General features: G+C 39.9%; 1 protein-coding gene across 1 annotated transcript in view; it reads right to left on the bottom strand.

Annotated features, from left to right (window-relative positions):
* LOC145396986 (glutamate receptor 1-like) overlaps positions 1-21,469 on the bottom strand; it is an 86,229-nt gene that overhangs the window by 16,000 nt on the left and 48,760 nt on the right. The window contains exons 9-11 of the mRNA XM_080270235.1: positions 21,065-21,309; positions 20,172-20,277; positions 11,473-11,610 (exon numbers count right to left, since the gene is read on the bottom strand). Of these exons, the coding sequence (XP_080126361.1) occupies positions 11,473-11,610; positions 20,172-20,277; positions 21,065-21,309 (489 nt within the window). The remainder of the gene's footprint in view (positions 1-11,472; positions 11,611-20,171; positions 20,278-21,064; positions 21,310-21,469) is intronic.

Here is a 21,469-nt window from a genome sequence, read left to right as displayed (position 1 = left end):
GTCAAGAGTTGGTTGAGTTGCAGGTTGCTGACCCTGAGTTGAAAGGTCTAGCTAACTCTACTTGCAGTGATGAAGAGTCAGCTGGTGCTTCTACTTGTTATTATATAAAGTCAGGAGTACTTATGAGGAAGTGTAGACCTCCAACAGCATCAGCCGACTGTGAATGGGAGGTTGTACATCAAGTTGTCATCCCTCATGTTTGTAGGCAGGATATCATTAGAGTGGCTCATGATTCCAGTTTGGCAGGACACCTTGGAGTGAGGAAGACTGTGCCACGCATTTTGAAACACTTCTACTGGCCAGGTATCTTCAGGGATGTTTCCTGGTATTGTAAGTCTTGTCACACCTGTCAAGTTGTGGGGAAGTGTAATCAGACCAAAAAGGTTGCACCTCTAGTTCCCATTCCTCCGTTTGAGGCGCCATTCACTCGTGTGTTGGTGGATATTGTGGGCCCTCTTCCTAAGACTTCTTCATCATTTTCTTATGTGTTGACCCTGATTGATATGGCTACTCGTTATCCTGAAGCCATTCCACTTAGAAATATCTCAGCAAAGAACGTGGTTAAGGAAATGCTATGCTTCTTCACAAAGTTTGGTCTGCCCAAGGAGGTACAGTCACACCGGGGAAGTAATTTCATGTCAAATGTATTCAAGCAGTCTCTGAAAGAGTTGGGCATCACCCAGATCACGTCTTCAGCTTACCATCCCCAGACTCAAGGAGCGTTGGAGAGATATCATCAAACACTCAAATCGATGCTCAAGAAATACTGTTTGGAACATCAGAAAGACTGGGATAAAGGTCTTCCATTCGTTGTATTTGCCGCAAGAGAATCTCCAAATGAATCACTGCGCTTCTCACCTTTTGAACTACTGTTTGGCCATGAAGTAAGAGGACCCCTTAAGCTACTCAAGGAATGCTGGCTGTCGGAGGAAGATGACGTCAACCTGCTGGAGTATGTGATGAAGTTCAAAGAACGGCTGTCCACTGCTTTACAGCTGGCGAGAGAGAATTTAGGAGCTGCTCAGGAGAAGATGAAGACTTGGTATGATAAGAAGTCCAGGTTACGCCACTTTCAGCCAGGAGATCAGGTTTTCATTCTGCTACCGGTTCATGGGCAACCTCTTCAAGACAAGTTTATTTCGTGGAGAAGAAACTCAGTGATGTCAACTATGTCATCGCCAAACCAGATCGTAGAAAGAATAAGCAACTTTGTCACATCAACATGCTAAAGTTATATCACAGGCGGGACGAAAATAATCGAGTCTGCACTGTAGCTGTTCCATCCGAGTCTGCAAGTGAAGCTCTCCCATGCAGTATGAGCCTGAGTGATCGTTTGGGGAAGAATCCTGATATCTTGAATGATCTCCAGACTAAGCTTTCTCATCTACCTCCCGAGGAAAGGCAGGAGTTTTCGGCATTACTGCAGGAGTACCCGCAAGTGTTCCGTGCTACTCCAGGAAGAACCACTGTGTTGATGCATGATGTCGATGTTGGAGACGCAAAGCCAATTAAATTGCCTCCTTACCGTGTGAACCCAGTGAAAGTTCCTCTCATCCAGAAGGAGCTTGGCTACCTGTTGGACCACAAGATGATTGAGCCCTGTCAGAGCGAGTGGAGTTCTCCTGTCACTCTAGTCCCTAAGCCAGGTGGGTCACAGCGGCTTTGCATTGACTACAGACGTGTTAATCAGATAACCAAAACAGACACTTACCCTCTCCCTTGCGTGGAAGATTGCATAGACAAGATCGGAAAGGCTAGGTACATAAGTAAGTTTGATTTGTTAAAGGGATACCGGTAAGTACCTATGACTGAACGTGCTAGGGAGATCTCATGTTTTGTAACACTAGGAAAGACTTTTGCATGTTCTGTAATGCCATATGGTATGACGAATGCACCAGCCACATTTCAGAAGCTCATGAATGTTGTAACAGAAGGTTTGGCAGGGTGTGTTGTTTATATTGATGATGTATAAATCTTCAGTGACAACTGGAAAGATCACCTATGCCATGTCAGTAAATTTCTTGAGCGTTTGGTTCAGGCTAATCTTGTAGCTAATTTATCAAAGTGTGAGTTTGGTCAAGCTAAAGTTCAGTACCTTGGGTACGTAATTGGTGATGGACATGTTGCACCACCAGGAGCTAAGGTTCAGGTTATAAGTGATCTTCCCAGACCTAAAAGTAGGAAAGAGCTACAAAGATTTTTGGGAATGGTAGGTTATTACAGGAGATTTGTTCTTAACTTTTCAATTCTTGTATCACCACTTACAGACCTACTGAAAAAGGGAGTTAAATTTGTCTGGACCGATAACTGTGAATCCTCTTTCAGCAAACTTAAAGCTATCCTATTAAGTCAGCCAGTGCTCGCTACTCCAAATTTTGCTAAGCATTGTAAGATGGCTGTTGATGCAAGTGATACAGGAGCTGGGGCTGTTTTGCTGCAAGAGGATGATCAGGGTATTGAACATCCTGTATCTTATTACAGTAAGAAGTTCACTCCACCTCAAAAGAACTACTCAACTATTGAGAAAGAGCTTTTGGCCTTGATTTTGGGTTTACAGCATTTTTCATTTTATTTGTGTTCTGGTTTTGACCCCATAGTCATTTATACCGATCATAACCCACTGAAATTCCTTAGTAAGTTTAAAGATAAAAATCAGAGATTGACAAGATGGAGTCTACTTCTTCAGGAGTATTCATTAGACATACAACATGTCAAGGGGAAAGAAAATGTTATTGCAGATTGCTTATCTAGACTTTAGACAGATTGTTTTAGAGTAATAAGAAATTTCCTTTGTAAATTTCTTTTTTCTTTGTGAGGAGGTGTTACATAGCTTATGATTTCATCATCCTTTGTGTAATTCTAACATACAGTATGCTGCATGTTTGATCACGAGCGTGTTCTACCTCACTCCCCCCCTCCTCCCTTATAGCAGAGTAAGTCGTTCTTTCTGTTGTTCAGAGCAGGATTGTCAACTCTTTGTCCCCATGGCTTCATTTGCACGTCCTTCTTACAAGTTGTATCAAGCTCTACCGGCCCCTATATAATGAGCTCAGTCTCTGCATTATTGCCACTTAGATCTACTCCTCATTTTGTTCACATCTCTGTACTCCCCTGTACAGTTGTTATTATTGTGAGTGCCCAGGAAGTCTCCAACTATCTAGCAGCTGTGTGATTTGAGTATAACTGTTATTGCATTTTTTTCTTGTACTGTGTAGCGTAAGGTGTTAATTCTTAGGCCTGGTGGGGTTTTTGTAATTCATGTGTTTTGTGTGTCAGCCCTTATTGATAATATTTTGTATCTGAAATAATATATCTTGCATTCACTGAGTATTATCTGGTATTCTCATTTTATCAGGGCTGACTTAGATCAATTTACTCTTGCTAATTTCGTGTTAATAGAGGCTATTGCAGTTAACCATATATTTAACCTGTTTTTTGCCATTACATTATCCTTATGAGTTCTGAATGTTTTGTTGTTAGTTTGAGCATTACATTTTAACTTGCAATTTTACCTAACTCTTTTGTTTTGAACCTGGAACTTTACGGGACAGTAGTGATTTTTAGTATTCTCACTTAAAGTGTACATTATCTTTCTCTGTTCCGTAACAATATATATATATATATATATATATATATATATATATATATATATATATATATCTATATATATATATATATATTGTTACATAGCCTATGATTTCATCATCCTTTGTATAATTCTAACGTACAGTATGCTGCATGTTTGATCACGATTCGCCTCGTGGCTTCCATAGTGCGTGTTCTACCTCACTCCCCCCTTCTCCCCTTATAGTAGAGTAAGTCGTTCTTTCTGTTGTTCAGAGCAAAAGTGTCAACTCTTTGTCCCCTATGGCTTCATTTGCGCGCCCTTCTTACAAGTTGTATCAAGCTCTGCCGGCCCCTATATAATGAGCTCAGCTCTACATTTATTGCCACTTAGATCTACTCCTCATTTTGTTCACATCTCTGTCCTCCCCTGTACAGTTGTTATTATTTTTGTGAGTGCTCAGGAAGTCTCCAACCATCTAGTTGCTGTGTAATTTGAGTATAAGTGTTGTTACATTTTCTCTTGTGCTGTATGGCATGGGGTGTTGGTTCGGGTCCTGGTGGGGTTTTTGTGATTAGTGTAAGGTTTTACTGTCAGCCAGTAGTAATAATATTTTGTTTCTGTAATAATATATCTTGCATTCACTGAGCATTATCCGGTTTTCTCATTTTATCAGGGCTGACTTAAATTTACTCTTGCTGATTTTGTGTTAATAGAGGCTATTGCAGTTAACCCATCTATTTAACCTGTTTTTTGCCATTACATTATCCTTATGAGTCCTGAATGTTTAGTTGTTAGTTTTTAGCATTAACCTTTAACTTGTAATTTTACCTAACTCTTTTGTTTTGAACCTGAAACTTTGCGGGACAGCAGTGATTTTAGTATTCTCACTTGAAGTGTTCATTAACTCTCTCTGTTCCGTAACATAAATTTGGCGACTTCTTATCAGGATATTCAGGATATTATCATAAGGATATTGCTTGATATTTTGTGACTATGATTTATTCATGATGTCTACTGTTACTACTCTTGATGAAGCCAAAGATTTTTGTCAAATGTGCAAACAGTGTATGATGTAGAAAACAGAACAAAGAATGAACTTAAGCTTGTTGCTCAACAATTGCGAATTGCTGTTCGCCTTCATCATTCTAAAGATCAAATTGTTGACATGATTAATGAAAGCTTGTTTAATGTAACTCCTTCAGATGAGCAAACGCAGATTGAAATAGCTAAGTTACAGCTAGCCCTGCAGGAGGCTCGTGCTAAGGAGGCTGAATTTCAGACCCGTGCTAAGGAGGCTGAGGCACAAGTTGAACTTGCTATGATTCAGGCAGACCATGAGTATCGCATGAAACAAGGTGGAACTGGATCATCTAGCTCTGATGATTTTGATGTGGCTAAAAATGTTAAACTTGTCCCTCCTTTTAATGAATCTGATTTAACAAAGTATTTTCAGTTGTTTGAGAGGGTAGCTACAGGTTTTAATTGGCCCAAAAAGTATTGGCCAGTACCCCTTCAGACTGTTCTCACAGGTAAAGCTCAAGTAACTTATGCATCTTTGCCTCAGGATCAATCTCATAATTATGATGTAGTTAAGAGCTTGATTCTTAAGGCCTATGAGCTTGTTCCTGAAGCCTATAGAGTAAAATTTAGGACAACTTATAAGCAAGATAAGTAATCCCATGTTGAGAATGCAAAAATCAAAGAAGATCTGTTAGAGCAGTGGTTAAATTCTAAGAAAGTGGATTCTGATTTTGGTAAATTTAAGCAGATGAATTTGCTGGAGGACTTCAAAATGTGTATTAATAATGATGTAAGCCTATACCTTGATGAGAAAGGAATAGATAATTTGTCTGATGCTGCAGTTTTAGCTGATGAATATGTTCTCGCTCACAAAAGATATTCTAAAGAAAAAAGGAGAGCTGAGAGTAAGTACATTGCCTCTACTCAGAGTACAGGTAACAGGAAAGAGAATAAAGATGATGTTTCTCAGGAAGTAAATACTAGCTTCACCTCTAGATTTCAGAAAAGTAAATGTATTTATTGTAGTAAGCTTGGTCATATTACGGAGAAATGTTTCAGGAGACAGCATGATGTGAACAAAAAGGAGTCTTTAAATATTCAGTCAATGGGTCTAGTGTCCACCCTTGAGAGTTCCCAGAATTCTTTAACTGAGTTAACTGAACCTGCTTTGAGGGGTAAATTAAATTCTCATGCTGAAGCTCCTCTTTTGAGCAGTAACGTGGGGGACACTCTCAAGAGTTCATGTGCTAATTTCCTGTCTAATGGTTTTGTCAGTCCTCTGGACAGTAATGACAGGAAATCAGTTAAAATATATCGTGATACAGGTGCTTCCCAATCCCTTATGCTGACCAGTGTTCTAGGCTCTAATGTTAATTCCTCTGATGAAACTGTAATCTTACAAGGTGTAGGGAATAATTACTTCTCTGTCCCTCTGTGCAGAGTGAATTTAGAGTCTGGTTTTGTTAATGGTTCCGTTATGGTTGGGTTGGTTGAGACACTCCCAATGTCAGGTGTAACTTTCTTAATTGTAAATGATATTGGTGAAAGTCAAGTGTGTCCAGCTCCTCAGTTGTCTAGTGAGCCAGTGGCTGCAACCCAGGATTGTGATATCCCTGACGTGTTCTCTGCATGTGCTGTCACTAGGGTTAAGTCTCAAGTTACTGGTGACTTAGAGGATAATGATGATGATGATGTTATCCTAGCTGACACTTTTCTTGTTAATTTGGACCACTCACCAGATGAGGCAATACCCCGTAGTGTTGATAATTTGTCTCGTCAAGAGTTGGTTGAGTTGCAGGTTGCTCACCCTGAGTTGAAAGGTCTAGCTAACTCTGCTTGCAGTGAGGAAGAGTTAGCCGGTGCTTCTACTTGTTATTATATAAAGTCAGGAGTACTTATGAGGAAGTGGAGACCTCCAACAGCATCAGCCGACTGTGAATGGGAGGTTGTACATCAAGTTGTCATCCCTCATGTTTGTAGGCAGGATATCATTAGAGTGGCTCATGATTCCAGTTTGGCAGGACACCTTGGAGTGAGGAAGACTGTGGCACGCATTTTGAAACACTTCTACTGGCCAGGTATCTTCAGGGATGTTTCCTGGTATTGTAAGTCTTGTCACACCTGTCAAGTTGTGGGGAAGTGTAATCAGACCGAAAAGGTTGCACCTCTAGTTCCTATTCCTCCTTTTGAGGCGCCATTCACCCGTGTGTTGGTGGATATTGTGGGCCCTCTTCCTAAGACTTCGTCATCATTTTCTTATGTGTTGACCCTGATTGATATGGCTACTCGTTATCCTGAAGCCATTCCACTTAGAAATATCTTAGCAAAGAACGTGGTTAAGGAAATGCTATGGTTCTTCACAAAGTTTGGTCTCCCTAAGGAGGTACAGTCACACCGGGGAAGTAATTTCATGTCAAATGTTTTCAAGCAGTCTCTGAAAGAGTTGGGCATCACCCAGATCACGTCTTCAGCTTACCATCCCCAGACCCAAAGAGCGTTGGAGAGATATCATCAAACACTCAAATCGATGCTCAAGAAATACTGTTTGGAACATTAGAAAGACTGGGATAAAGGTCTTCCATTCGTTGTATTTGCCGCAAGAGAATCTCCAAATGAATCACTGGGCTTCTCACCCTTTGAACTACTGTTTGACCATGAAGTAAGAGGACCCCTTAAGCTACATAAGGAATGTTGGCTGTTGGAGGAAGATGACGTCAACCTGCTGGAGTATGTGACGAAGTTCAAAGAACAGCTGTCCACTGCTTTACAGCTGGCGAGAGAGAATTTAGGAGCTGCTCAGGGGAAGATGAAGACTTGGTATGATAAGAAGTCCAGGTTACGCCACTTTCAGCCGGGAGATCAGGTTTTCATTCTGCTACCGGTGCATGGGCAACCTCTTCAAGCCAAGTTTAGTGGTCCTTATTTCGTGGAGAAGAAACTCAGTGATGTCAACTATGTCATCGCCACACCAGATCGTAGAAAGAACAAGCAACTTTGTCACATCAACATGCTAAAGTTATATCACAGGCGGGACGAAAATAACCCAGTCTGCACTGTAGCTGTTCCACCCGAGTCTGCAAGTGAAGTTCTCCCATGCAGCATGAGCCTGAGTGATAGTTTGGGGAAGAATCCTGATATCATGAATGATCTCCAGACTAAGCTTTCTCATCTAGCTCCCGAGGAAAGGCAGGAGTTTTCGGCATTACTGCAGGAGTACCCGCAAGTGTTCCGTGCCACTCCAGGAAGAACCACAGTGTTGATGCATGATGTCGATGTTGGAGACGCAAAGTCAATTAAACTGCCTCCTTACCGTGTGAACCCAGTGAAAGTTCCTCTCATCCAGAAGGAGCTTGGCTACCTGTTGGACCACAAGATGATTGAGCCCTGTCAGAGCGAGTGGAGTTCTCCTGTCACTCTAGTCCCTAAGCCAGGTGGGTCACAGCGGCTTTGCATCGACTACAGACTTGTTAATCAGATAACCAAAACAGACACTTACCCTCTCCCTCGCGTGGAAGATTGCATTGACAAGATCGGAAAGGCTAGGTACATAAGTAAGTTTGATTTGTTAAAGGGATACTGGCAAGTACCTATGACTGAACGTGCTAGGGAGATCTCATGTTTTGTAACACTAGGAAAGACTTTTGCATGTTCTGTAATGCCATATGGTATGAAGAATGCACCAGCCACATTTCAGAAGCTCATGAATGTTGTAACAGAGGGTTTGGCAGGGTGTGTTGTTTATATTGATGATGTATTAATCTTCAGTGACAACTGGAAAGATCACCTACGCCATGTCAGTAAATTTCTTGAGCGTTTGGTTCAGGCTAATCTTGTAGCTAATTTATCAAAGTGTGAGTTTGGTCAAGCTAAAGTTCAGTACCTCGGGTACGTAATTGGTGATGGACATGTTGCACCACCAGCAGCTAAGGTTCAGGTTATAAGTGATCTTCCCAGACCTAAAAGTAGGAAAGAGCTACAAAGATTTTTGGGAATGGTGGGTTATTACAGGAGATTTGTTCTTAACTTTTCAATTCTTGTATCACCACTTACAGACCTACTGAAATAAGGAGTTAAATTTGTCTGGACCGATAACTGTGAATCCTCTTTCAGGAAACTTAAAGGTATCCTATTAAGTCAGCCAGTGCTCGCTACTCCAAATTTTGCTAAGCCTTTTAAGATGGCTGTTGACGCAAGTGATACAGGAGCTGGGGCTGTTTTGCTGCAAGAGGATGATCAGGGTATTGAACACCCTGTATTTTATTACAGTAAGAAGTTCACTCCACCTCAAAAGAACTACTCAACTATTAAGAAAGATCTTTTGGCCTTGATTTTGGGTTTACAGCATTTTTCATTTTATTTGTGTTCTGGTTTTGACCCCATAGTCATTTATACCGATCATAACCCACTGAAATTCGTTAGTAAGTTTAAAGATAAAAATCAGAGATTGACAAGATGGAGTCTACTTCTTCAGAAGTATTCATTAGACATACAACATGTCAAGGGGAAAGAAAATATTATTGCAGATTGCTTATCTAGACTTTAGACAGATTGTTTTAGCGTAATAAGAAATTTCCTTTGTAAATTTCTTTTTTTTTGTGGGGAGGTGTTACATAGCCTATGATTTCATCATCCTTTGTATAATTCTAACGTACAGTATGCTGCATGTTTGATCACGATTCGCCTCGTGGCTTCCATAGTGCGTGTTCTACCTCACTCCCCCCTTCTCCCCTTATAGTAGAGTAAGTCGTTCTTTCTGTTGTTCAGAGCAGGAGTGTCAACTCTTTGTCTCCTATGGCTTCATTTGCGCGTCCTTCTTACAATTTGTATCAAGCTCTGCTGGCCCTTATATAATGAGCTCAGCCTCTACATTAATTGCCACTTAGATCTACTCCTCATTTTGTTCACATCTCTGTCCTCCCCTTTACAGTTGTTATTATTTTTGTGAGTGCTCAGGAAGTCTCCAACAATCTAGCTGCTGTGTAATTTGAGTATAAGTGTTGTTACCTTTTTTCTTGTGCTGTATGGCGTGGGGTGTTGGTTCGCGGGCTTGGTGTTTTTTTTTTTATTAGTGTAAGGTTTTACTGTCAGCCACTAGTAATAATATTTTGTATCTGTAATAATATATCTTGCATTCACTGAGCATTATCCGGTTTTCTCATTTTATCAGGGCTGACTTAGATAAATTTACTTTTGCTGATTTTGTGTTAATAGAGGCTATTGCAGTTAACCATATATTTAACCTGTTTTTTGCCATTACATTATCCTTATGAGTCCTGAATGTTTTGTTGTTAGTTTGAGCATTCAACTTTAACTTGTAATTTTACCTAACTCTTTTGTTTTGAACCTGGAACTTTGTGGGACAATAGTGATTTTAGTATCCTCACTTTAAGTGTTCATTATCTCTCTCTCTTCCGTAACAATATATATATATATATATATATATATATATATATATATATATATATATATATATATATATATATATACTGTATATATATATATATATATATATATATATATATATATATATATATATATATATATATATACACTCATTCAGAATGTCCCTCTTTTGTGGGAAGCCATTACAAGAGGCTTGGAAAGACTATTATTATATTCATTACTTTCAGTGAAACAACCACAGAAGCATTGAGAAAAAAAAAAAATAAACATACCGGTCCCTTATCAGTTTACTTAGGTATCCACGACACTAAGGGACACAAAAGTTAACATACTGTACACTCGTGAACATTAGGTCCTAACTCTGTCTCCTTTCTTCAAAACTCATTTTTGTCCACATTAAATTACTGAAAAACGCATTTAATGTTCCTCTGCTGCTTATTAAGATAAACTGTCAGTCTCCCGTAATTCACAGTCCCAGTTGTAAATTTTTTAATACTCTGGAACATATGACTAATTATATATGAGTGACTATAGCCCTATTATTAAAACTTGCAGGGTGAAGGGTGTGGAAAAGTTCACATTGTACTATAACATTTTCTAAGCAATTGGCAAAGACAGAACTTGCATGACTTCTTAATATCATTATAAGACTGCATTACATAATATGAAATGCAGGCTAATCCAGGGTTGGGGCTTTAACCCTAGAATGCTTACGTCGGGTTAATTTCCCTGTTTGGCGATTTATTTATTTGCCATTTTGTTATGATAAGAGCTTTGGAGCTGTCCTTCCCTAAACCTTCAATCCACCCTACCCCCTACCTACATAGGTAGTGGTGTGGTTTCATCTCGCATTTATCACCATGATATTTGGGTTTAAAGTGTTTTTTACCCGACAAAAGCATTTGTGTTACATTTTTTTTTGTGTGTGTGTTTTCCTTTTTTTCCAGGTGTATAATTAGTTTCTGATTAAATCAAAGAGACTAAAGGGTGAAAAAAATCTAAAAGAGTCTAAACTGATAAAAAAAGGTGTTTCACAGGTATAATGTGGATTAAGTGTTTTTTTACCTGACAAAAGCATTTGTGTTACATTTTTTTTTTTTTTCAGGTGTATAATTAGTGTATGATTATATCAAAGAGACTAAAGTGTACAGAGACTAAAATAGACTAAACTGAAAGAAAATGTCGAAAAAAAAAATTCTCCCGGCGAAAGCAGTACTGTGAGGATAATAACGTAAGCATTCTAGGGTTAAGAAAGGCTGCCGTAGTCCAAGGCATTTATGGGCATATGACCAGCATACTCCTCTGTTACATTACATGATTCAAAAGCCTTCTGTCAAGACTGTCATTCTCACTGTAATGGCCTAACTAACCTCAAAAATCATAAGCATCCCATAAAACTCTCATATACAGTATTTGGGCTATGCATACACCCTCACCCGCTCAGTTTTCACAATTAGCTAAAACTCATTGCCTTTACTTACCTTGGCTCGGCTGGCGTCCATTTTCGATTTGTAGCAGAATTCAGTGATGCCCACGACCATTGACAATACCAGACCTCCAGTCAGGATGTAGAAGATGCCTGCTATTTTGCTCAGAGTCAGGGCGCTAGCGTGGGTATTCTGTGATTAAGAGAGCGGTCAGTTAGAGAGAGAGAGACAGACAGACAGACAGACAGACAGGGGAAGGTGTGTGTACAAAGGAAAACAACACACCTAACGGTACTTTCGAGGCATTTTTGTCACAACGAAGATTATAACTGTGGTAATTATGGTAATATTATGAACTGATGATTAAAAATAAAGTGAGAAGCTGCCCCCACTCAGAAATTCCTCCAGCCGAAGCCAGTAAGCAAGACAGAGAGAAGGATCACCATGAAGCATAAAACAAACACGTTCGTCAATCATGTGACCTGCACTACACCAGGAAAACATCGAATGGCGGGTAAAGAAATTGGAGTTGTTAGCAAAAGAGAGTGTGCGAGAGATTGGAAATTAGATAGGCAATAGAGCTGAGGCAGGTAAAGTATAGCCTGTGGAAATGGGTGTTGTAGAATTAGTGGTACTGCTGCAATGAAATTAGATTTTAAAATACAGTATACTCCAAGCAAGATTGTTAGAGGGGTATGGAAATGGGCGCAGTAAGCAAGGGAATGGAAAAGAGGACCTAGAAATTTGGTGGACAAAACAAGATTACATTAACTTAAATTCTTATTCTGCTTCCAACAAGATCTGATATACTATTTTCTCTGATAGTGTTTTCCAGAGCACTCGACAGCTGTACACACGTTAATGTACGCAGGCATGACCCACAGTCAATGTCAGTCAGGGATACTGGGAAGAAGGCTACCTGACTATCAGTTTTATGAGGGTATCAGGGACAGCATTTCTTGGTAAGCCACAATCTTTCCCTGGAATACGACTAGGGGAATACTTGGACACATTAAGGGAAAAAATCAACAACAACATGAAGGGAATACTTGGACACATTTGAAGAAAAAACTACCAACACAAAACTACAATCTGAAGCGAGACCCTCCTTGCCTGACAAATCTTCTCTATTACAACAACAATGACCTTTGTAACCATGTTAGAGTCGAACAAATACTGTTACAACCAATTTTCATATTTAAATCCTTCCACCTCAGGAAGTACTTTATCGTCTTGTCTTTGCTCCCTCCAGAGTAATTCATTCACCCTAAGAAAATACCTCTCGTGCTGAACAGGTTAATGTCTTCTATATCTAACTCCTCCAGTTCTAAAGCTCTATCCTTAGCTGAATAAAATATTAAAGATTGCAAGAACAATGAAAAAATGTCCTTGGAATAGGCGGCTAAATATAACGCTGCAGGAACAATATGAAGGATATGTTGAAAATACTATAATCTACAACAGCAGCAGCTACAATCTTAATACTTCATCACTATTATGTATTATTACTGTACTCTTGCTACATCCACACAACTTAACCCCTTCAATCAAATGACGCATTTTTCTCTTTTTTTTGCGACCATCAGATTTTATGTAGTTATCCAACTGAAGGAAGAAAATATAGCCTTCACTAACCCCTTCACTACTACTGGTCTTTCCAGTCTTTCCTAAGGGAGAAGAAATTGCCTAAAGATAACAAGAATATAAGTTAGAAAGTCATCATGGTATCTACTGGTTAACCTATCCTAGTGAAGGGGTCAGAAACTATATTCATTAATGTTCTTCAGTATAAAAAGTACCATAACTAAACTAGAAAGCACTCAGAAGGCACATACGTCCAGGATCCGGATCCACCCCGAAATTGAATCGATTCTTTCTTGGCCTATGGTCCACCCTTCCACAAAATATAATTGAAATTCACTGAGAAGTACTTAAGATATCATGTGGATAAGCAAACAAGAAATTCATGGATCCTGATGATGATCCAGATCATCACCAAAATTTAATGGATTGTTCCTTGGGCCATACCCAACCCCTCCCAATACTTTCAGCAAAAACCGTTCATCACTTTTTGGGTGATCCTGCTAACACTCACACCAACGCCGACAAAAACATAATCGTCTTGGTAAAGGGAATAAAAGCTGCTGGTGGTAGCGTGAATATAATGAAGAATAGGTCTTCGCACTGAAGAGGTTTAAAGAAGAAGGGAAACGTGAAGTTAGCAGGGATATAATAAACAAACACACCGATATATATATATATGTACACATATATGTATATATATATATATATATATATATATATATATATTGTTACATAGCCTATGATTTCATCATCCTTTGTGTAATTCTAACGTACAGTATGCTGCATGTTTCATCACGAGCGTGTTCTACCTCACTCCCTCCCTCCTCCCTTATAGTAGTGTAAGTCGTTCTTTCTGTTGTTCAGAGCAGGACTGTCAACTCTTTGTCCCCTCTGGCTTCATTTGCGCGTCCTTCTTACAAGTTGTATCAAGCTCTGCCGGCCCCTGTATAATGAGCTCAGTCTCTGCATTAATGGCCACTTAGATCTACTCCTCATTTTGTTCACATCTCTGTCCTCCCCTGTACAGTTGTTATTATTGTGAGTGCTCAGGAAGTCTCCAACCATCTAGCTGCTGTGTAATTTGAGTATGAGTGTTATTACATTTTGTTCTTGTACTGTATTCCATAAGGTGTTGATTCGTAGGCCTAGTAAAGTTTTTGTAATTCATATTGTCAGCCAGTGGTAATAATATTTTGTATCTGTAATAATATATCCTGCATTCACTGAGTATTATCTGGTTTTCTCATTTTATTAGGGCTGACTTAGATAAATTTACTCTTGCTAATTTCGTGTTAATAGAGGCTATTGCAGTTAACCATATATTTAACTTGTTTTTTGCCATTACATTATCCTTATGAGTCCTGAATGTTTTGTTGTTAGTTTGAGCATTAAACTTTAACTTGTAATTTTACCTAACTCTTTTGTTTTGAACCTGGAACTTTACGGGACAGTAGTGATTTTTAGTATTCTCACTTAAAGTGTACATTATCTTTCTCTGTTCCGTAACATAAATTTGGCGACCTCTTATCAGGATATTCAGGATATTATCATAAGGATATTGCTTGATATTTTGTGACTGTGATTTATTCATGATGTCTACTATTACTACGCTTGATGAAGCCAAAGATTTTTTGTCAAATGTGCAAACAGTGTGTGATGTAGAAAACAGAACATAGAATGAACTTAAGCTTGTTGCTCAACAATTGGGAATTGCTGTTCGCTCTCATCATTCTAAAGATCAAATTGTTGACATGATTAATGAAAGCTTGTTTAATGTAACTCCTTCAAATGAGCAAACGCAGATTCAATTAGCTAAGTTACAGCTAGCCCTGCAGGAGGCTCGTGCTAAGGAGGCTGAATTTCAGGCAAATGCTCGTATTCAGGAGGCACAGGTACAGGCTCAGGCACAAATTGAACTTGCTAGGATTCAGGCAGACCATGGGTATCGCATGAAACAATGTGGAACTGGATCATCTAACTCTGATGATTTTGATGTGGCTAAAAATGTTAAACTTGTCCCTCCTTTTAATGAATCTGATTTAACAAAGTATTTTCAGTTGTCTGAGAGGGTAGCTACAGGTTTTAATTGGCCCAAAAAGTATTGGCCTGTACTCCTTCAAACTGTTCTCACCGGTAAAGCTCAAGTAACTTACGCATCTTTGCCTCAGGATCAATGTGATAATTATGATGTAGTTAAGAGCTTGATTCTTAAGGCCTATGAGCTTGTTCCTGAAGCCTATAGAGTAAAATTTAGGACAACTTATAAGCAAGATAACCAATCTCATGTTGAGTATGCAAAAACCAAAGAAGATCTGTTAGAGCAGTGGTTAAATTCTAAGAATGTGGATTCTGATTTTGGTAAATTTAAGCAGATGATTTTGCTGGAGGACTTCAAAATGTGTATTAATAAAGATGTAAGCCTATATCTTGATGAGAGAAGAATAGATAATTTGTCTGATGCTGCAGTTTTAGCTGATGAATATGTTCTCACTCACAAGAGATATTCAAAAGAAAAAAGGAAAGCTGATAGTAAGTACGTTGACTCTACTCAGAGTACAGGTAACAGGAAAGAGAATAAAGATGATGTTTCTCAGGAAGTAAATACCAGCTTCACCTCTAGATTTCAGAAAAGTTAATGTACTTATTGTAGTAAGCTTGGTCATACTACGGAGAAATGTTTCAGGAGACAGCGTGATGTGAATAAAAAGGAGTCTTTAAATATTTAGTCAATTGGTCTAGTGTCCACCCTTGAGAGTTCCCAGAATTCTTTAACTGAGTTAACTGAACCTGCTTTGAGGGGTAAATTAAATTCTCATGATGGAGCTCCTCTTTTGAGCAGTAACGCGGGTGACACTCTCAAGAGTTCATGTGCTAATTTCTTGTCTCATGGTTTTGTCAGTCCTCTGGACAGTAATGACAGGAAATCAGTTAAAATATATCGTGATACAGGTGCTTGCCAATCCCTTATGCTGACCAGTGTTCTAGGCTCTAATGTTAATTCCTCTGATGAAACTGTAATCTTACAAGGTGCAGGGAATAATTACTTCTCTGTCCCTCTGTGCAAAGTGAATTTTGAGTCGGGTTTTGTTGATGGTTCCGTTATGGTTGGGTTGGTTGAGACACTCCCAATGTCAGGTGTAACTTTCTTACTTGGAAATGATATTGGTGGAAGTCAAGTGTGTCCAGCTCCTCAGTTGTCTAGTGAGCCAGTGGCTGCGGCCCAGGATTGTGATGTCCCTGATGTGTTCTCTGCATGTGCTGTCACCAGGGCTAAGTCTAAAGTTACTGGTGACTTAGAGGATAATGATGATGATGATGTTATCCTAGCTGACACTTCTCTTGCTAATTTGGACCACTCACCAGATGAGGCAGTACCCCATAGTGTTGATAATTTGTCTCGTCAAGAGTTGGTTGAGTTGCAGGTTGTTGACCCTGAGTTGAAAGGTCTAGCTAACTCTGCTTGCAGTGAGAAAGAGTCAGCCGGTGCTTCTACTTATTATTATATAAAGTCAGGAGTACTTATGAGGAAGTGTAGACCCCCAACAGCATCAGCCGACTGTGAATGGAAGGTTGTACATCAAGTTGTCATCCCCTGTGTTTGTAGGCAGGATATCATTAGAGTGGCTCATGATTCCAGTTTGGCAGGACACCTTGGAGTGAGGAAGACTGTGGCACGCATTTTGAAACACTTCTAGTGGCCAGGTATCTTCAGGGATGTTTCCTGGTATTGTAAGTCTTGTCACACCTGTCAAGTTGTGGGGAAGTGTAATCAGACCAAAAAGGTTGCACCTCTAGTTCCCATTCCTCCTTTTGAGGCGCCATTCACCCGTGTGTTGGTGGATATTGTGGGCCCTCTTCCTAAGACTTCTTCATCATTTTCTTGTGTGTTGACCCTGATTGACATGGCTACTCGTTATCCTGAAGCCATTCCACTTAGAAATATCTCAGCAAAGAACGTGGTTAAGGAAATGCTAGGGTTCTTCACAAAGTTTGGTCTGCCCAAGGAGGTACAGTCACACCGGGGAAGTAATTTCATGTCAAATGTTTTGAAGCAGTCTCTGAAAGAGTTGGGCATCACCCAGATCACGTCTTCAGCTTACCATCCCCGGACCCAAGGAGCGTTGGAGAGATATCATCAAACACTCAAATCGATGCTCAAGAAATACTGTTTGGAACATCAGAAAGACTGGGATAAAGGTCTTCCATTCGCTGTATTTGCCGCAAGAGAATCTCCAAATGAATCACTGGGCTTCTCACCCTTTGAACTACTGTTTGACCATGAAGTAAGAGGACCCCTTAAGTTACTCAAGGAATGCTGGCTGTCGGAGGAAGATGACGTCAACCTGCTGGAGTATGTGAGGAAGTTGAAAGAACGGCTGTCCACTGCTTTACAGCTGGCGAGAGAGAATTTAGGAGCTGCTCAGGAGAAGATGAAGACTTGGTATGATAAGAAGTCCAGGTTACGCCACTTTCAGCCAGGAGACCAGGTTTTGATTCTGCTACCGGTGCATGGACAACCTCTTCAAGGCAAGTTTAGTGGTCCTTATTTCGTGGAGAAGAAACTCAGTGATGTCAACTATGTCATCGCCACACCAGATCGTAGAAAGAAGAAGCAACTTTGTCACATCAACATGCTAAAGTTATATCACAGGCGGGACGAAAATAACCCAGTCTGCACTGTAGCTGTTCCACCCGAGTCTGCAAGTGAAGTTCTCCCATGCAGTATGAGCCTGAGTGATAGTTTGGGGAAGAATCCTGATATCATGAATGATCTCCAGACTAAGCTTTCTCATCTAGCTCCCGAGGAAAGGCAGGAGTTTTCGGCATTACTGCAGGAGTACCCGCAAGTGTTCCGTGCCACTCCAGGAAGAACCACTGTGTTGATGCATGATGTCGATATTGGAGACGCAAAGCCAACTAAACTGCCTCCTTACCGTGTGAACCCAGTGAAAGTTCCTCTCATCCAGAAGGAGCTTGGCTACCTGTTGGACCACAAGATGACTGAGCCCTGTCAGAGCGAGTGGAGTTCTCCTGTTACACAAGTCCCTAAGCCAGGTGGGTCACAGCGGCTTTGCATCGGCTACAGACGTGTTAATCAGATAACCAAAACCGACACTTACCCTCTCCCTCGCGTGGAAGATTGCATAGACAAGATCGGAAAGGCTAGGTACATAAGTAAGTTTGATTTGTTAAAGGGATACTGGCAAGTACCTATGACTGAATGTGCTAGGGAGATCTCATGTTTTGTAACACTAGGAAAGACTTTTGCATGTTCTGTAATGCCATATGGTATGACGAATGCACCAGCCACATTTCAGAAGCTCATGAATGTTGTAACAGAGGGTTTTCAGGGTGTGTTGTTTATATTGATGATGTATTAATCTTCAGTGACAACTGGAAAGATCACCTATGCCATGTCAGTAAATTTCTTGAGCATTTGGTTCAGGCTAATCTTGTAGCTAATTTATCAAAGTGTGAGTTTGGTCAAGCTAAAGTTCAGTACCTTGGGTACGTAATTGGTGATGGACATGTTGCACCACCAGGAGCTATGGTTCAGGTTATAAGTGATCTTCCCAGACCTAAAAGTAGGAAAGAGCTACAGAGATTTTTGGGAATGGTAGGTTATTACAGGAGATTTGTTCTTAACTTTTCAATTCTTGAATCACCACTTACAGACCTACTGAAAAAGGGAGTTAAATTTGTCTGGACTGATAACTGTGAATCCTCTTTCAGTAAACTTAAAGCTATCCTATTAAGTCAGCCAGTGCTCGCTACTCCAAATTTTGCTAAGCCTTTTAAGATGGCTGTTGATGCAAGTGATACAGGAGCTGGGGCTGTTTTGCTGCAAGAGGATGATCAGGGTATTGAACACCCTGTATCTTATTACAGTAAGAAGTTCACTCCACCTCAAAAGAACTACTCAACTATTGAGAAAGAGCTTTTGGCCTTGATTTTGGGTTTACAGCATTTTTCATTTTATTTGTGTTCTGGTTTTGACCCCATAGTTATTTATACCAATCATAACCCACTGAAATTCCTTAGTAAGTTTAAAGATAAAAATCAGAGATTGACAAGATGGAGTCTACTTCTTCAGGAGTATTCATTAGACATACAACATGTCAAGGGGAAAGAAAATGTTATTGCAGATTCCTTATCTAGACTTTAGATAGATTGTTTTAGAGTAATAAGAAATTTCCTTCGTAAATTTCTTTTTCTTTGTGGGGAGGTGTTACATAGCCTATGATTTCATCATCTTTTGTGTAATTCTAACGTACAGTATGCTGCATGTTTGATCACGAGCGTGTTCTACCTCACTCCTTCCCTCCTCCCTTATAGTAGAGTAAGTCGTTCTTTCCGTTGTTCAGAGCAGGAGTGTCAACTCTTTGTCCCCTCTGGCTTCATTTGCGCATCCTTCTTACAAGTTGTATCAAGCTCTGCCGGCCCCTATATAATGAGCTCAGTCTCTGCATTAATTGCCGCTTAGATCTACTCCTCATTTTGCTCACATCTCTGTCCTCCCCTGTACAGTTGTTATTATTGTGAGTGCTCAGGAAGTCTCCAACCATCTAGCAGCTGTGTAATTTGAGTATGAGTGTTATTACATTTTGTTCTTGTGCTGTATAGCATAAGGTGTTGATTTGTAGGCCTAGTAAAGTTTTTGTAATTCATATTGTCAGCCAGTGGTAATAATATTATGTATCTGTAATAATATATCTTGCATTCACTGAGTATTATCTGGTTTTCTCATTTTATCAGGGCTGACTTAGATAAATTTACTCTTGCTAATTTCGTGTTAATAGAGGCTATTGCAGTTAACCATATATTTAACCTGTTTTTTGCCATTACATTATCCTTATGAGTCCTGAATGTTTTGTTGTTATTTTGAGCATTAAACTTTAACTTGTAATTTTACCTAACTCTTTTGTTTTCAACCTGGAACTTTACGGGACAGTAGTGATTTTTAGTATTCTCACTTAAAGTGTACATTATCTTTCTCTTTTCTGTATATATATATATATATATATATATATACAGAATAATTTTCAATGGATACTACTACTTCTACTACTACTACTGCTAGTAATAATAATAATAATAATAATGAAGAGGAAGAAGTATTAATAATCACCACTACTACTATTACTGCACCCGGAGGAGGGGGACCTAACCTGCGTATCCTTGCCACATTCGGAGTTATCGAACCACCACTTGTTCTTCAGTACGAGCAGGTCTCCACTCTCCTTCAGGCTCAGTATTGCCAAATTGAGGCTTTCCCTGTGGACAGCAGGTAAAGGGGATGATCAGAACGTGTATAGGAAGAATGAGGAAGAGAATCAAATAAGACAAGGAGAGAGTGATATGGGGAAGGGATCGAGAAATGGGCAATTAGGAGAGAGAGAGAGAGAGAGAGAGAGAGAGAGAGAGAGAGAGAGAGAGAGAGAGAGAGGTGGGGTGCAGAGGACGTTTGGTACATGTGTGTGGAAGATAAAAAAAAAAAATACCATATAGGCTACCACACCATAAAGATTATCCTGCAAAAGGACGGAAATTGCCAAGTTAAAGTGCTTTATCTACAACTTATCTTCATCCCAGTGCAACATCTTTGTTACATACTTTGCTCTGAAATACTGAAATGTGACTCTTTAGGCTTCATTCAGCTGTTGGCAAACACATGACGCCAATAGTACCCCTTTACCCAGTCCGTGTTTCACGAGCATAACAAGTTCGGCGTCTGAAGACTGCACCTGCATTCTGTGCATGGGTGAGATGGGTCTAAGGCATTCCTTATGGGGGCTTAGGTAGGTCTCTCGCCTTAAGAACTTCTGTGTATCCGGGTCCAGAGTATGTCCATATTTTCATACCGTTAAAGGTAAGTGTTCATTTTACTCTTCAAACCTCCAGACAGCTTCATCCAGCCTAGGAGAGACTTTTTAAGCTGGAGGCGTCAAACATATTCCCCGTTAACCTGTTCTGTATCAGAGATCTTCCCCATGCAAGATAATATTATGTTCCCGAACTGAACGGCTCAAACCTATTTCTGACTGATATTTTCTGTACTCACTTAAGCGGCGAGTGTTGAAGGGTGGCTACGCCGTACCCATTGGAGTTCAGGTTGTGTCCGATCTTCATGGTGTCGCAGGGAAGTTGTTCGTTGATGAAGTCATTCTTGACACTCTCTAGCAGAAAGGCGTACTTGCCCTTTGACGTTCGTACCCGCTCAATGCCTTCCTCGTACGTGGACGTGAACACATGCTTACGCGACGACATGAACTCCCACATTCGACTGTACACACTTACCCTGGAATGCTGAAAAGGGTAAAAAAATAAACTAGTGGAAACAACAATATAACACCAACAGCAAGAGCAATACTGAAAAAACATTCTTGAACAGTAAGGTGAAATCGTACGGTGATTGGTACAATACAATATGCTGATCCCCTCACAGTGCGTGGAAGTGAACAGATTC

Source organism: Coenobita brevimanus, chromosome 1 (genome assembly GCF_032717465.1).
Source record: "Coenobita brevimanus isolate Jiangsu-jjx chromosome 1, ASM3271746v2, whole genome shotgun sequence".
Lineage (NCBI taxonomy): Eukaryota > Metazoa > Arthropoda > Malacostraca > Decapoda > Coenobitidae > Coenobita > Coenobita brevimanus.
This window is presented reverse-complemented; position numbering and strand designations above follow the sequence as displayed.